At 36.4% G+C, this 15971-nt stretch overlaps 5 protein-coding genes across 8 annotated transcripts; 3 read left to right on the top strand and 2 right to left on the bottom strand.

Annotated features, from left to right (window-relative positions):
- The first annotated feature begins 100 nt into the window (after positions 1–100).
- Positions 101–2054, top strand: LOC9314012 (INO80 complex subunit D). Its single transcript, XM_002877898.2, has 2 exons — positions 101–779; positions 1407–2054. Exons 1-2 carry the CDS (start codon positions 172–174, stop codon positions 1669–1671), a joined length of 873 nt encoding a protein of 290 aa, XP_002877944.1. The 5' UTR covers positions 101–171; the 3' UTR covers positions 1672–2054.
- A 267-nt stretch (positions 2055–2321) lies between these two features.
- On the top strand, positions 2322–3486 carry LOC9312297 (CASP-like protein 5B2). 2 transcript variants are annotated; one of them, XM_021025667.1, is made up of 4 exons: positions 2322–2413; positions 2589–2753; positions 2927–3059; positions 3153–3486. In XM_021025667.1, the coding sequence occupies exons 1-4, from the start codon at positions 2340–2342 to the stop codon at positions 3351–3353; spliced, it is 573 nt and encodes a 190-aa protein (XP_020881326.1). In that variant the 5' UTR covers positions 2322–2339; the 3' UTR covers positions 3354–3486. The 2 variants fall into 2 exon arrangements, with proteins under 2 accessions (XP_020881326.1, XP_020881327.1); XM_021025668.1 differs by having other exon boundaries at positions 2327–2409.
- A 98-nt stretch (positions 3487–3584) lies between these two features.
- LOC9312296 (ultraviolet-B receptor UVR8) lies at positions 3585–6930 on the bottom strand. Of its 3 annotated transcripts, XR_002331944.1 has the most exons (12): positions 6425–6927; positions 6223–6296; positions 6034–6118; positions 5819–5908; positions 5495–5731; positions 5151–5393; positions 4974–5017; positions 4676–4858; positions 4484–4574; positions 4350–4410; positions 4081–4124; positions 3931–3976 (listed from the first exon to the last, which is right to left on the bottom strand). XR_002331944.1 is itself a non-coding variant. In XM_021025664.1 (11 exons), exons 1-11 carry the CDS (start codon positions 6627–6629, stop codon positions 3854–3856), a joined length of 1425 nt encoding a protein of 474 aa, XP_020881323.1. In that variant the 5' UTR covers positions 6630–6930; the 3' UTR covers positions 3585–3853. The 3 variants fall into 3 exon arrangements, 2 of the variants coding, with proteins under 2 accessions (XP_020881323.1, XP_020881324.1); XM_021025664.1 differs by lacking the exon at positions 4350–4410 and having other exon boundaries at positions 3585–3976; positions 5151–5399; positions 6425–6930; XM_021025665.1 differs by lacking the exon at positions 4350–4410 and having other exon boundaries at positions 3585–3976; positions 6425–6925.
- A 1082-nt stretch (positions 6931–8012) lies between these two features.
- On the bottom strand, positions 8013–8774 carry LOC9314011 (transcriptional regulator TAC1). The gene has a single exon (XM_002876181.2). The coding sequence runs from the start codon at positions 8650–8652 to the stop codon at positions 8224–8226; it is 429 nt and encodes a 142-aa protein (XP_002876227.1). The 5' UTR covers positions 8653–8774; the 3' UTR covers positions 8013–8223.
- Positions 8775–13305: 4531 nt separating this feature from the next.
- On the top strand, positions 13306–15936 carry LOC9312295 (L-type lectin-domain containing receptor kinase IV.2). Its single transcript, XM_002877896.2, has one exon. It carries the CDS (start codon positions 13745–13747, stop codon positions 15779–15781), a length of 2037 nt encoding a protein of 678 aa, XP_002877942.1. The 5' UTR covers positions 13306–13744; the 3' UTR covers positions 15782–15936.
- The last annotated feature ends 35 nt before the right edge of the window (positions 15937–15971 follow it).

Genomic DNA, 15971 nt, shown 5'->3' with positions numbered 1-15971 from the left:
TTGGCCCATATACTAATAAAATAGGTAAACCATTGGTTTGGGCCAATGGATGTTTTCAAATTTTACTTCTTTTTTTTTTTTTTTTTTGTCTAAATCAAATTTTAGTTTCAAGTAATTGAAAGTAAAAAAACATCTCTGATTTTGAATCATCTCTGTCATTTTCCGGCGACAATGGCGTCAGCTCCCAAGAACATTGAGCAAAACCCTTTCTCCTTAAAACCCCCAAGGCCTCCGTCTTCCTCCGGCGCTGTATCTTCAACCTTCGTTGCTTCCACTTCAGTAGAACCCCAAATTAGGAACCCTAACCCTAGCACAAACGCCTTACCATCGACCTCGAATTCACCAATTACGATGTCACAAGAAGATGAATTACTCGCACGCTCCAGTCACCTCACACCCCCAGAGCTCTTACGACGCCGAGCACACAATCTTAAGCAGCTCGCCAAGTGCTATAAAAACCATTATTGGGCTTTAATGGAGGATCTCAAGACGCAACACAGGGATTATTGGTGCAAGTATGGGATTAGTCAGTTCAAAGACCAACAGAATCAATCGAATAAGAGACGGAGGCTTGGTCCAGAAGGAGAAATCGGAGCCGTTGAAGGTAGTGGAGATAAGGCTAATGATGGTGGTAATGGTGATGTGTATGCAAACAACAATGGGAGCTGTATGTATGGATGCAAAGCTAAAGCCATGGCGCTTACCAAATACTGTCAATTGCATATTCTCAAAGATAGTAAGCAGAAGCTCTACACTGGTTGCACAAACGTCATCAACAGGTTTGTTTCAACCAAAATCTGATAGGTGCTTCAAGTTGTGTTCTTTTACATATTATAGTTGGGTTAAGATGTTGTAGTGATGATGAATTGAAACTGCAACACAATGTTTGTGTTATTCAATGAGCCAAGAAATAGTTTCTTTCTTTTTTTGAGGTTGCTGAAAGGTTTTGGGATTGAGACTTTGCTCTGTTTCGAGGTTTTCCATAGGGATTGGGAGAAATTTTTAGCTTTAGACACCGATGATCACTATCCTCGATAACCATTTATAGATTCGGTACTTGGCTTGTTTCATAACCTTGATTGATGTGCTGCGTTATTCCCGTTGATATACATAACTGACAAAGATGTTTCTATTGACGTATCTTTGCAAACGAGGTAGGATTATGAGTAGCATAATTATGTCATCTTTGAAACTTAGTTCCAACTGAACATTGGGATGAGACTCTTTGAAAATGTAAGTGAGTTGGAATAAAACTTTAACCAGGTTCCGATTGATACACTGGATTCGGTTTGTTACAATCCAGATCTCATATTTATGCAATTTTGCATGCTGGTTTGTAATTAGAACATGATGGTTATTTAAGCAGTTCTCTCCTAAATCTGCATTTGTTTGCATTGTACATTCAGATCTCCAGCAGGACCATTACTTTGTGGAAAACCAACACTTGCATCGACTGTTCCTGTACTGTGTAATGTGCACTACCAGAGAGCACAAAAGAATGTTGCCAAAGCTTTAAAAGATGCTGGTCACAATGTCTCTTCAACAAGCAAGCCTCCCCCAAAGCTCCATGCTTTAGTAGCTGCATTTGTGCATCACATTCAAGCACAGAGAAAAAAGGCACACAAGGATGGTAAACTTAAAAGCGTAGTAAAAGAAGAAATGACAAGCTGAGTCAAGCCGCGTTCCCACAAGTAATTTATTGGATCAAGTCGTACAGAAGTGAAAAGGTGAGGACCTTGGCTTGGCTTACCATATCTTCTACAGATTCATCTCTTTCAGTTCTTGTGAGTAGATTTGACAAGCGACGGGTTTTGTTACAGTGTTGGTATCGGATCTTTATCAGCACTGAGCTATTAAGAACAGGTTTTTCGGTACAGTGTAGGGTATAGTCTTAGAGCTTAAGATAGGTCTAATTACAGTGGTAGTTACTGAGATGAAGATTCCACTGTTTCTGAAGACTTGATAAGACCTGTGTTGGAACTCAATTTAACTGTGTTTTGTTGCAATTTTGATCAATTAGTCGAGTTAATTCGAAAACTTATGTAATAGTCTAATGGCGAATGAGAGACCGACAAAAAGCCATTTCCATTAATTGTATTATTCGAAAGTTTGGGTGGTCAAATACCCATTTTGACCAATATAAGTATATAACATAGTTTTAAATAATACTATACACATTTTCAAAACTCAATAATACTCAGATATTACTGAAGTAACAAATAAATTTGCAAAAACAAAATTCTCACATTCCATATTTTAAGGCGAAAATATTTATTTGTCCTGCCACGTAGGACACTTATCTCACTTATCTCAGTCCACTAAAAGCAAGCAAGAAAAAAATGTCAAAGGAGAAAGAACGAAGAAGCTTAGCTTATGATCGAAGCTTAGCCGTTTCGGGAAATTCTATTTGTAGGTGACAAAATCTTCTTCTAGGTTCCTTCTCAGCTATGAATTTCCTCTGCATTTTCTTTTTTTCCCCGCCAAAATTTCTCCTGAAGCAAATGTAGCTTTTACTTACTAAACTAGGGTTTCTTCGATTTTGTTCCTCTTTCCTCGCTGATTTTGTCGGAATTTCTGGGTTTGGTAAAAGAAATTGCCAAATTGGAGCCATTGTTGATTCAAATGAAGAAGCTTTTCGGAGGTCCGGGAACTGTGTGTGGTCTGTTACTGAGAATCGGACAATGTGCTTCAGCTGCGGCTTCTATCGGCGTTATGGTCTCCGCGAAGGAGTTCTCTGTTCACACTGCTTTTTGGTACGGTTTCGCTTTCTTAAAGTGTTGATTTGTTTCCTTTAACCTTGTTTTGCTCGCTTAGATGTCGGATTTGGCGGATTTAGTAGAAATGATAATGGAAATTTCTGCAAGCAATTTTGGTGTATATGTGGAAGTCTCGTTGATGTTGTTTTTGATTTTGGGTTTGGTTTCAGCTATTTGATTGCATCAATGGGTCTTCAATTGTTGTGGAGCTTTGGGCTAGCTTGTCTTGATGTTTATGCTCTCAGGGGCAAGAAAGATCTCCAAAACCCTATCTTGGTTAGCTTATTCGTCGTTGGTGATTGGGTAAGCACACCACATCTTTATGGTTTTGTTACACTAAATTCATTGTTCTTGATATCATCTTTGAAGGATTGAGTTGTTTTTCTTGTTTTGCAGGTGACTGCAATGTTATCTCTTGCAGCTGCATGTTCATCAGCAGGAGTTGTTGTCTTGTATGAAAAAGATATCAAGTATTGCAATACTCAAAGCCAATATCCATGTCTTAGGTATGAAGTAGCTGTAGCGCTTTCTTTCGTCACTTGGATCCAGATCGCTGTTTCTTCTCATGTCACATTTTGGATCTTAGCCTCGGTTTAGTTTCGAAAAGAAACCCAACTTTTTCTTCTTCTTGGAATGTTGAGACATCTTTGTAGCTTTGAGGACATAAACAATCTGCTTCAAGTCGAATCCACCAATGTTTCTTGAAATCAAAGCTATTGCTAAACATAAACATTTCTCTCTTAATCACCACACCTTACTTAGAAGACTAATCAACATGATATATATGCATTGAGCACAAGGAAAACAAAGTTACTACATACTTTGGTCTGAGTGATTGATGCTTAGTTTATTTCGTAGCAAACCGTTTTATTCTTTGTTCCGCAATTTTCCCACGTTACACAATACAAACTACAAAGTCAAAGCTCTCTCCCTAAGAAAAAAACATGAAGACGGGGAAAGATTGAAGAAGAAAATACATACACAGCAAAAAGCCTGTCTGTATGTATGTACAGCGTCAAACCTAGAGGCAATCTCTTTCATAAGGCTAAAAAAACCCAGAAATGTCTATCGAGGATTTGGTGATTGGTTGGGAAAACTCAAGTAGGTATATCTGCTAGTAGTAATGTATGCCACCATCCACACGCCACTTTTCTCAGTCTGCAGCCATCGAGCTGGACTTGTGTAGGAATGCTCCGGTCATTCGTGTCCCCTAGACCCAGCTGTTGAATAACAAGAGGGATACAAAAAGGAAATGCTATTTGTACAAATACAGTGATAATGAGACATAACTTCTTAGCAAACCAAAACAGGAACAACATCGTACCTGTCCATATTTGTTCCATCCCCAGCATAGCAACTGACCATCTTCTGCAGAAACAAAAATTGCAGTGTTAATCAGCAAAACAGATAATACATTCTGTACTGCCTTCACTGATTACAATGAACTAAACTTAAAAGGAGCATCAACATCAGGCACATATCATAGAACGCAAAGTGTTTCACGAACATGTTGCGTGTTTTAAGAAGGAGCTAATTTTTTCTCCCTTGAAAGAGAGACCACGTATTAAAACTGAAAACAATGCAAAAGGAGACCTGAAGACAGGTTGCAGCATCTCACAAGCTAGGGCTCTTTAGTTTCTTCTCGTTAAAACAACTGAAATCAAATGCTAGGGCTCAGTTCGATTTGGGGAGGCCCCTTTCTGCCATCAACATTTGAAATAACATACCTGCCAAAACCGCACTATGCCGCGCGCCACAACTAACTGCTTTCGCATATTTGCCCTCCAAATTCTGGCCACCCAGCAACCTCGGTAATATCTAAAACAGAAGAGGGAAGGTAAAATACTTGAGAATACCAGATGTTTCGAGTCATGAATGGCACAAAATTTCCAGAAACTTTTTATTATGAGAGATGTTACCTCAGCATGATCAGTGCCAGTTCCCAGTTGCCCAAATTGGTTTCCACCAAAGGCATACACTTTACCATCACTAGAGATGCAAATAGTGTGCCACAATCCAGCTGCTACGCTTTCCATCCGAACACTCTTCATTGATGACACAGCCATGGGCCTTAACTGGTCATTTGTGTTTCCGTGGCCACACTAAATGCCAAGAAAATTGGCGTGTTAGCATGAGCACATAGAGAGGCTAAACAGCATGCACTTTCTCAGTCAGTCGGATAATCAGTCAAAGATTGCTAAGCTGTAAAACATTCACCTGTCCATAGAGCCCCCAGCCAAAAGTTATTAACCCTCCAGCATCTGTAACTAGGAAGGACGTGCAATCAATATCAAGCCATTACAAAGTTTTCTACATTTTAGAAATACATATACTGCAACGAAACCTTTTTTCTTTCATGGAAATACAGAGGAATAAGTCAGAAGAGATATAGACCTGTAATTGCCGCGCTATGACGACCTCCACAAGAAATGGCCTTGATGTACCGACCAGGTTCTCTTGAAACTTGAGTAGACGTGGTTGTTGTTCCTCCTTGATGTAATATGAAAGATCTTTCTTTCCCAGATCCAATTGATTCAAGGCAAGGTATTAGATGAGGAGACGACACCATTTTAATCCGGGAACCCAATCCTAGTTGACCTTCGCCTCCATATCCCCAACCCCAAATCTGTCCTATATCTGAAACTTCCGCAAAAACATGATCATCCTCAAATGAATCTTCAACTACAAGGTAGCAGCTTCATCTCGGATTTGTAAAGAAGTCGTTTATTCAATTTCACCTGACAATGCCAGAGTATGTCGGCCACCAGTAGCAACACTGGTGATCCTCACTCCAAGGCCAACACTCACAAGTGAAGGTGCTGTAGCAAAGAAGTCGCCTCCAGATGTATGGCCTTCGGTTTCATCTTTGGCAGTTGAAACCCGTCTCCGCTTCACTGAATCCTCCCCTACCTTTCGGGTCTCATTCTGTAGTGTCATACCACTAGCTGCATTTGAACCTTGTGATGGTTGACTCACTATCACAATTGAAAACATACCATATCATCCATCAACAATAAACAAAATAACAGCAGTAAAACTGAAGAAAACCCAACCGATCTCACCTTGCTCACTCGAGCCACTCTGCTGCTTTCCAACAGGATCCTTTGATGGAATGCACTCCTTCCAACCCCAAGTAAATGCTTCACCAGCCTCTGTACACACCAACACAAAGGTCATGAACAAAAAAGACAGTTACAAGCATCATTACTCCATTTCATGTTTCAAGTCATAGACCAGTGTAATGCAATAGAATTCAAAGTAGAGAAGTAACACTTACCTGTTACAACAGCACAATGTGCCCATCCTGAAGAAGCCTGAACGACTGGAGCCTCCGTGGGAAGAGGGAACAGCTCTGGAGTTTCCTTCACCAATCGTATCCAAGGAAAGACAATAAATCGAATCAATTTCGTAACAAAAAAAAAGGATAGAAGAAGAGACAAGATTCCATCATCTTAAAGAACTATACCCCATGCTTTCCAGAAGCCACATAGCTCTGTCCTTCATCATCAGTAGAACCCCAAGTTATAAGCTTGCCCTTCTCTAAAACCCACCAACATACAAAATTAGTAAATCCCAAAAAAAAAAACACAACTTTTGTAAATCCAACAACCCCAAAGTTATGATATTTTGTTGGTCACGAATAAGTTTCGAAATTCACAAAATCCTACCTGAAATAGCCATAGCGAATCCACAACCGCCGCCACATACATCTTTCCACGAATCTCCTCCGTGGACAGCCGCCGGTAACCGTACGGGAACAGGAGAGAGAATTGGGGATTTCTCCGGCGCAGCACCTGGTAAGTAACCGGACATGTAAACTACAGTCGCTTTACATTCCCCAATCGGAACCTTTCCTCCGATATTTCCATTCATGGCAACGATTCTTCCAAATCCAAAATCACCATAAAACACAAACACAAAATCCAAAAACAATATAGTGATTTGCGTTTATTTACCAAAAAAAATATAGTGATTTGCGTTTCACTTTCACGGCAAATTCGCGTTTTTTGAGATGAGTAACAGAGAAAATCTTGAAACGGAGAGAAACAAAAGAGAACGAGTTGACTCACTGAGAGAGAGAGAGAGAGAATCAATTACGGGGATTTAGGTTGTGCCACGTCGGATGCCACGTCATATTAATAACACGTGGCATAATCTAGACCGCGTTTTAATTTTATTTGTAAAATAAAAAATGTGGAGAAGTTTCTGGAAGCAAAAGACCGACCTCAAAATTTGAAGCTCACTTTTCTCCACTGATGGACGCGTGGTTCCTAAAATTCGTTTATTTTAAATTCTTGCGCTATCAGCTTTCCATTATTAACTAATTTGATTTTATTTGTTCAATATATATATAATTGACTTCGACACATTGGACACCACGTCTATGTTCTCTTTTTGTTCTAAAACTTAGTATTTCCTCCGTTTCGTTTTAGTTGTCGTTTAAGGTTTTTTCACACAAATTAAGAAAATCATTAAATTTTCTGTTTTATCCTTTATTAATATATTTTATAAAAAATTTCATTAGCCACAACATTAAAACAATAGGGATAATATTGTAACTTTTACCAAACATTTGCATTGAAAACCTAAAACGACAACTAAAACGAAACAAAATTTAAGTCCTAAAACGACAACTAAAACGAAACGGAGGGAGTATATTAAACCGGATTATCATTTGTCGGTTAGTCATTATCTAGGCTTTTGCTGCAATTGAAAACCAAATTTGAAGACCGTACATCCAAATGACCCAAATTTTGAAAGCTCTCTTAATGTGAAGTGTGTGGATTTTGGAGAACAAAGTTCCTTTTTGGTATTTTGAGCTATTTTTTATTTTTAATTTTTGTAATAGTAGTGATCAAAAATACACACTAGGCAGGTGTTTCTTCAATTGCCAAGACCATGTCATCATACATATCACAATTCAAATTATATAAAAGAATGTTTGTTTTCTCGTAAATGAATTTCTTTTTTTTGTGTATTTTGAAATCGAGTGTAGTTTTTTCGAAAACAAATGCTGAACTGTTCCAGAAAATGTCACTTTTTTTAGCTTCTCGATTTATTATAAGTAACTAATCAATATGGCAATAATGTCTTGCCTTCGTTTTTCGTTGACAACATGTCCTAATTGGCTCCTTACTTTATTTTTTGAAACATTCGGATTTATAATTCTGTTATCATTATCACTACAAAGAGTATTACTTTTGTTTCATATATGCTAATTAATACGTCGTATTCATGTTTCATAAGATCCACAATAAAAATATGATGAAACCCCAATTAGCATTTCCGCATATTTTGTAAATAAACAATTATTGGTCACAAATTAATGATTACAAGCACATCATAATCAGTAACCATTCCATTATGTACGTATATAAATGTTAATGTTTGTGTAATATTAACAAACCAATATCTAGTCAAACGAAATTATTTACATAATTAACATACTTGGCGATTATTCACATAGTTACGTACTTGTACTTGTTGATTTCCTGTAAGGATCTAATCCCAGACGGAGCTCAAGATCTATCACTTCTGCACTTTGAGATAAAGCGTTTTGAAGTATCCTCATTTTCTTCTCTTCTTCATCTCCTGAACAGTTTTTGCTTCTATCATCTTCTTCTTTTCTCCTTGGACCGACCGTATCAACGAAGAAAGGTAACTCAATAAGCTCTTGCTCGAACCGATTTCTCGAAGTGGTGCAAATGGCTTCTTCACTATCTTCTTCTTTTAGGTTCGCTTGTCGAAGTTTTGCCCTGTCTTTTCTGTGGATGTTCATGTGCCCTCCTAAAGCTTGTGCGTTGGAAAAACCTCTCTCGCAAAATTCGCATATGTATGGTCTTGCTTGCGATCCGGACCATGAATATGATCGACGATCCAAGTATTTTCTATTCATTTGTATATATGATATCGAGAGAGAATATAAACAAGAAAGTGTTTTTGATTTGAGAAGAGATGTAAAATTGATAAATAACAAGGTGATGGTTATTATATGAGCAAGATTTTTAATATACTGATAAAGTCTTTATTAAATTTAAAGTCAAAGTCGACTTTTTCTAGCCGACAAAAGTATATAGATAAGTTAAGTGCTTATTGTCTTGCGATTTGGTGTAATGGTGTTGATTTTGTTTTTAATTGGTTTTGGCGTTTACATTTTAACTTTTTATATAGCCGACAATGTAGATATCTATGCAAATTTTTCTTATAAAAACACAAAGTTTATGAATTTATCAATAAAATGTTAGAAATTAGAATACATGAAAATACAAATGTAAGTAAATGAGCGATCTCTAAATAAACAATGTATTCCGGAAAACACATCTTATACACGTATTATAAGCGAGCTGGGACGACGTATATATGTTTTACAGTTTTATTTAATCAATGTCATTAGAAAATATCATTACACAACTATATATTTATTGACTTAGCTTACTCGTTAGATTTTCATCCAGTTAGAGAAATGTACTTATAAGTCGGTATCATAGATCTCGTGTACGCTATATTTAATTGTACTTACTAATGTCAAATGTTAACCAATATTTTATAAGCAAACATCTTAGATTAAGCTCATTCTTAATTTATAGTGTAGGAATTTCAGCTACGAATGTAGTTCACAATTCTTTCTTTATGACTTTCGGTTTTGATATTAAATCTATATATGAAGATTTTAAACCATTTTAGATAATATATCAAATCTTTAGGGCGGGGTCAATGCAATAAATTATATAGGTTCGATTAAAATATATAGTTTAGTGGTTTATATCAATGTCCGACATAAATTGATAGGTTACTGTTTACGTGTTGTAATTACATTGAATTTTATCATGTTTTCTAATTAAATAACCTGCAATCTCCAAAATAATTGAATTGCTCACTAGTTTATAATCTTAATTACATTGAATTTTATCATGTTTTCTAATTAAATAACCTGCAATCTCCAAAATAATTGAATTGCTCACTAGTTTATAATCTTTGTTCACATTATAATATCCGAACAACAACAAAAAGTAAAAAAAAAAAAAAACTTTTCACGATAGCAACATACCAACATCTAATAGTGGCGGGAAGCAAATTACATTCACGTTTAACTGGTCAGTTTGTAATGTATATAAAAATGATGACGGCACTTGCTTAGTTAACTTGTTAACTTGAACATTAGTTTATAACTTGTGAAGTGGTTAACGAGGGAAAAATATTATAATCGTTGTTTAGGAAAAAAAACAAAAGAACAATTCCGCATTTAGTCTCTTGAACTTATCCAACAAATAATTGATATGGAAAAATTAACATTATAATCTCCATAAGCATATTTTAACCCTACGGTTGGCTTCTAAGAACAACTCTAATTTGAACATTTCTTTTAGTGACTTTTCAATGTTGGCGTTTCACATGGTGTCTCTATCTGCAACGCAAAGAAAAAGTTTCGAATATGATTGTTAGAAGTTTTTACTATACTTTCCAAAATATCATTTATGACGACCAATACCAGACAAAAAGAAGGCTAAATATTCTGAATTTTTTGTTGTAACGTTGAGATATAAAGTTTTGTATGAGATATAAAAGCATAAATGAATTTCCACCGATACAGTACGGGAAAATAAACTGATCACCACACTCTAGTTTTACGAAACTTCGTATTTCAGAAATTTGTAGGTTGGTTTAGTGGTTTAAGTCAGTTGGTTATTATCGGCTCAATTTGAATCCCCTTCGCCATATGGGCCTTCAATATTACTAACTAAATACCTCTGGGCCTGGGCCTAGTTATATAACTGGAGTTGGTTTCTCCTGAAATAAATGATATATCCAAAAACAAAAACAAAAAAAATTGGTTTATTTTTAACTAAACCTTCCTAACTTTTTTTTTTTGGTTAGCTAAACCTTCCTAACTTTTGTATGTACAATATGAATCATGACCAGTTGCCATACTAAAGCCTTTTCTTTTCTGTATGTTTTTCTAATTATTCATAGTCTATAATACTCCACATTGGAGAGTCTGTCGAGATTTTGAACTAAAAATTGACCGATCAAGATTACGAGAATCAAGATCGTTGCTAAAGATATTACTTCTAGAATTCTAGTTGTATTTTGTTAACTTAGCCAATATGTATGTGATATAAGAACGAGTGTGGTGATTGATGGAGAAGCTGTTGCTGGACTAAGGTCACTCTCAACAGATTCGAATGGAAGGGAAGATGAAGATAGAAGTGAATAGATGGTGAAACTGTCGCTGAACTAAGGTCACTCTCAACAGATTCGATAGAGATGGAGATGGATAGTTGGATGGATCGAAGTTCGCCACACAAAGTTGCGGAATGACTTTGTGATAAGAACACAAATCAATATCTAAATGAATCGCACACAAAGATAAAGATTTCACTTGTTTTCTAAAGAAATCACACACAATAGAAAAAAACAAGTAAAACAAAATCTTAAGCTTTTAAAAGTGAGAAACTCTCTCTTTATTTTTTTCCAAAAATCTATATATTTACAATGAAAGGAAACATGAGCTTATATAGACTCAATTTACAAATCAATAACATAAGTACAAAATAAATCAAATTAATTACATGAATCAATCAAGAATAAATTTGAGAGATTTTATCAATCATCATTGATGGAGATTGGTTCTTTGTATCTAGACACTTTCTTGATATAGCCATGAATTGATTGTTTTCTAAAAACTTCTTTATAATTTGATCTTGATTTTCCTTGAACCAATCCTTGATGAGTCATGGATATTTCTAGGACTACATCAGTATGTTACTTCTATATATAAGAATATGATCTTGTAATTTTTTATTTTATTTTTTTATCAATATAAAAAACAAATTATATGGCATTCTTTTAGGTTTCTAAATCCTCCTATCAATCAATTTATCACTTCGGAATCCGACTATAACCAGTCTTCCCCGATATTAGAGACTAGAGTGTCGGGATAGAATAAAATTGAAGGGCAAGAGAATTCAAAGAAGATCAATTATGTAGCTGACTGAGACCAAAAATCAAAGGTCAAAAATTGAGAAGCTTCCTAAAGAGACAAGTGGACAAGTTTTGACCAGTTGTCCATTTGACACATGAGGACCCCATCACTATCATCACCCCTTAAAGTCGTTGCTCTCTCCCTCTTATCACTTTGGATGTTACTGCTTAGCTTAGGAAGAAAATAAATGAGAAGAAATAAAAATATTCTCAATTATTCTATTTTTTAACCAGTCAAGAAGAATTTGTTGTTCACCAAATTCTTCTCAATTCCTCTACTTTTAGTAGAAACAAGTGAAAAGATTCATTATGTAAATACATGAAAGAATTTTTTCTTTCAACTTTTATTTTTCTTTTCTTCTAAATTCTTCTTATTTCATTTATTCCTTTTTCTTCTAATTACTCCCAGTGACACCCAAATCTTTTTTCTCACAAATCCAGGATTCATTCATTCATTTCATTCACGTTTTCCTACACTCAACAAGTTTTCAACGTCACTATAGACTATAGTAGTTATGGATCGTTTCCTTTCCTAAAAAATGATACAATCTATTATCAAAAGAAAAACAAAAATCTAACAACTTTTACGTCCGTTAGTAGTATGTATGGATAAGTCCACGTTTACATAAATGTCACATGAAATCCTACTACTATAGTACTATTTCTCAGCATTTAGTTTGTTTCTGCAACACGCCAAAGGAGAAATATGTCAAAAGAATCTTTCGTTTGTTGCATCACAAATTTTATATAACCAGTTTCAAGTTGTAATCTGACAAACCCATAAACCATTTCAAATTTCTTTTTAAATAAATATAGATATCCTATAAATAATATATATGCAGAGGAATATTTTAGATCTCGTTCAATCACTGAATAATTCTTTCTGATGAACGAACATTAGTTACATAACTGGTTAAAAAGTAGACTAATTGAAAACATTAGTTACATAACAGAAAGTAAATCTCAGCCTCTCATTTCTTTGTTGTCGTCAATCTCAGCCTTTCAAATTCAAGCCACACCTTCTTTCTAAATAATATTCCTTTTCTTTCTTCCTGTAATTCCTCTGAAACATTTGATTGGTACAAATCTATTCTGATATCTTTTCAGTGTTCACACAATATTAATTTTTGGAATGCTGAAAGAATAATACTTCTGTCGCCATCCAGAACGTTTTATTCACTTAGAGAAATGTTAGTTTTCTTACAAGTTAAATTTAGATATAGTATTGGTGACCACACAAAAAAAAAAACTTTATACTAGTTTCAAAATTCTGGAAAAAAACCAAACAAAGTTGAAAAAAACCTACAGTATTTCGCAAAAACACGTTTCTAGAACCTCAGTATCTTATATATTTACCACTTTCCTATTTTTTTTTTTTTTAAATTTGTGTTTTTTTAACAAAATGATTACTTATAAAAATAAAAATAAAAACTTCATTGGTAAATTGGATTTTTGTTAAATATTATAATTGTTTTCCTACAAAACTGTATATTATAAAACCACTTAACAGTCTCACCAACTAACCAAAAAAATCCTTAAAAAAAGGCTCAAAAAAAACCACAAACTCTAATTTGTGGTCTTAACCATATGACCCAAAGATTGAATTCACTTCATTTAATTTAACTAAACAAAAGTAATCAACAACATCTCACTCATTGACCTTTGACCACTAGAAGTCACATGCAGACAAACTGGATTAATGCATCAGTCAATATCAAGTGTGGGGTTTTTTAATAGATACTCCTCACGAAAACGAACTATTAAAATACCAAAGAATGAAATTAACTTCTATTTAATTCAAGCTTATAATCTTGATCAATACTTCACCAACCACTACCATGATATTCAAATTATCACAAGCGTGGCCTCAAAGAAACATTACCACGACTTTTCTTATCCTTCCTCTTCACATCTTTAAATAAATAACTTCAATTTCTCTCTTCAATCTTTCTTCTTTCGTTTGACAAAACAGAGCAAACCTAAACCGGAAATAACCGGAAGCAGCCATGTTCATCAAGCTCAAGCTCGTCTTCTTCTTCATCTTCCTTCTCTGTCAAATTCTGAGATCTTCTTCTCAAAATCTCAACTTCACCTACAATGGTTTCCATCCTCCATTAACAGACATCTCACTCCAAGGTCTCGCAACAGTCACACCCAATGGTCTCTTGAAGCTAACCAACACATCGGTACAAAAAACCGGTCACGCCTTCTATTCCGAGAAGATCCGGTTCAAAGATTCTCCAAACGGCTACGTTTCGTCTTTCTCCACAACCTTCGTCTTCGCGATACACTCTCAGATCCCAACACTAAGCGGCCATGGAATCGCCTTCGTTGTAGCTCCAACGCTAGGTCTTCCTTTTGCACTTCCTAGTCAATACATCGGTCTCTTCAACATCTCCAACAATGGTAACGACACGAATCACATCTTCGCCGTCGAATTCGATACTATCCAGAGCAGCGAGTTCGGAGATCCAAACGATAATCACGTCGGAATCGATATCAATGGTTTACGATCGGCGAATTACTCGACGGCGGGATATTGGGATAATCACGACGAGTTTCGGAATCTGAGCTTGATTAGTCGCAAACGGATTCAGGTTTGGATCGATTACGATAATCGGAGTCATCGAATCGATGTCACCATGGCTCCGTTTGATTCCGATAAACCTAGAAAACCTCTAGTTTCGTATGTGAGAGATCTTTCTTCGATTCTTCTGGAAGATATGTATGTAGGTTTCTCATCTGCTACTGGTTCAGTTCTCTCGGAGCATTTCGTAGTCGGATGGAGTTTCCGGTTAAACGGAGAAGCTCCGATGCTTTTGTTATCGAAACTCCCGAAGCTTCCTCGATTCGAGCCGAGACGAATCTCTGAATTCTACAAAATCGGTATGCCTTTGATTTCACTATCTCTGATCTTCTCTATTATCTTCCTCGCTTTCTATATCGTGAGGAGGAAGAAGAAGTACGAGGAAGAGCTTGATGATTGGGAAACAGAGTTTGGGAAGAATCGATTTAGATTCAAGGAGCTTTATCATGCGACCAAAGGTTTTAAGGAGAAGGATCTTCTCGGATCTGGTGGATTTGGGAGAGTTTACAGAGGGATTTTACCGTCGACGAAGCTTGAAGTCGCTGTGAAGAGAGTCTCACATGATTCAAAACAAGGTATGAAAGAGTTTGTGGCGGAGATTGTGAGTATTGGTCGGATGAGTCACCGGAATTTAGTTCCTCTGTTGGGTTATTGTCGCCGGAGAGGAGAGCTTCTTTTGGTTTACGATTACATGCCTAATGGGAGCTTAGACAAGTATCTTTACAACAATCCAGAGACAACCTTAGATTGGAAACAAAGATCTAAGATTATCAAAGGAGTTGCTTCAGGATTGTTCTATCTCCATGAGGAATGGGAACAAGTTGTGATTCACCGTGACGTGAAAGCTAGCAATGTTTTGTTAGACGCTGATTTCAATGGTAGACTCGGAGATTTCGGGTTGGCTCGGTTGTATGATCACGGGTCGGATCCTCAGACCACTCACGTAGTTGGAACATTGGGTTACCTAGCACCTGAACATTCCCGGACTGGGCGGGCCACTACTGCGACTGACGTCTATGCCTTTGGTGCCTTTCTTCTAGAAGTTGTTTCCGGTAGACGACCCATTGAGATCCATAGCGCAAGCGATGATACGTTCTTGCTTGTGGAATGGGTTTTCAGTTTGTGGCTCAGAGGTAACATAATGGCAGCGAAAGATCCCAATCTCGGGTCTTCAGGTTATGATCTTGAAGAGGTTGAAATGGTTTTGAAACTCGGCCTGTTGTGTTCACATTCAGATCCGCGGGCTAGACCAAGTATGAGGCAGGTGTTACAATATCTTAGAGGAGACATGGCACTGCCTGAATTAACGCCCTTGGATTTGTCAGCAGGGAGTGTGATGAATTTGGGAGGCCGGGACGGTTTTAGCGGTATTGCAATGTCTGATTTGTCCTCCGTGTTTAAAGGGTTTACCGGCGGATCTTCCATCGCTGAGTCTCTACTCTCCGGTGGGAGGTGATGTTTGATGTTCCAACTCTAGCAACGGTTTATGTTTATAGCTTTTTAAAGGTTTACTAATGCGGATCATGTACATACATTTTTGCCTTTGTATGGAATATATAATTGAGTTTTTGTTATAAGAACTTATAAAATATGAAGATTATGATTGCGATAGTTGATTCACTATTAAGAAGAGTCTCACAGGTAGA

The sequence above is a fragment of the Arabidopsis lyrata genome (genome assembly GCF_000004255.2).
Source record: "Arabidopsis lyrata subsp. lyrata unplaced genomic scaffold ARALYscaffold_5, whole genome shotgun sequence".
NCBI lineage: Eukaryota > Viridiplantae > Streptophyta > Magnoliopsida > Brassicales > Brassicaceae > Arabidopsis > Arabidopsis lyrata.
Note: the sequence above shows the minus strand (reverse complement) of the source record. Positions and strands in the feature narration are given on the sequence as shown.

Excerpts from the sequence above, each read along its gene's own strand:
- LOC9314012 (XM_002877898.2), top strand. The coding sequence starts at position 172 with ATGGCGTCAGCTCCCAAGAACATTGAGCAAAACCCTTTCTCCTTAAAA. Across the intron at positions 780-1,406 it reads TGCACAAACGTCATCAACAG|ATCTCCAGCAGGACCATTAC; the intron begins GTTTGTTTCAAC and ends TTGTACATTCAG.
- LOC9312297 (XM_021025667.1), top strand. The coding sequence starts at position 2,340 with ATGTCAAAGGAGAAAGAACGAAGAAGCTTAGCTTATGATCGAAGCTTA. Across the intron at positions 2,754-2,926 it reads TCTGTTCACACTGCTTTTTG|CTATTTGATTGCATCAATGG; the intron begins GTACGGTTTCGC and ends GTTTGGTTTCAG. Across the intron at positions 3,060-3,152 it reads TATTCGTCGTTGGTGATTGG|GTGACTGCAATGTTATCTCT; the intron begins GTAAGCACACCA and ends CTTGTTTTGCAG.
- LOC9312296 (XM_021025664.1), bottom strand. The coding sequence starts at position 6,629 with ATGAATGGAAATATCGGAGGAAAGGTTCCGATTGGGGAATGTAAAGCG. Across the intron at positions 5,400-5,494 it reads ACATACTCTGGCATTGTCAG|TTTCAGATATAGGACAGATT; the intron begins GTGAAATTGAAT and ends TTTTTGCGGAAG. Across the intron at positions 4,859-4,973 it reads GCTGGGGGCTCTATGGACAG|TGTGGCCACGGAAACACAAA; the intron begins GTGAATGTTTTA and ends CTTGGCATTTAG.
- LOC9314011 (XM_002876181.2), bottom strand. The coding sequence starts at position 8,652 with ATGAATAGAAAATACTTGGATCGTCGATCATATTCATGGTCCGGATCG.
- LOC9312295 (XM_002877896.2), top strand. The coding sequence starts at position 13,745 with ATGTTCATCAAGCTCAAGCTCGTCTTCTTCTTCATCTTCCTTCTCTGT.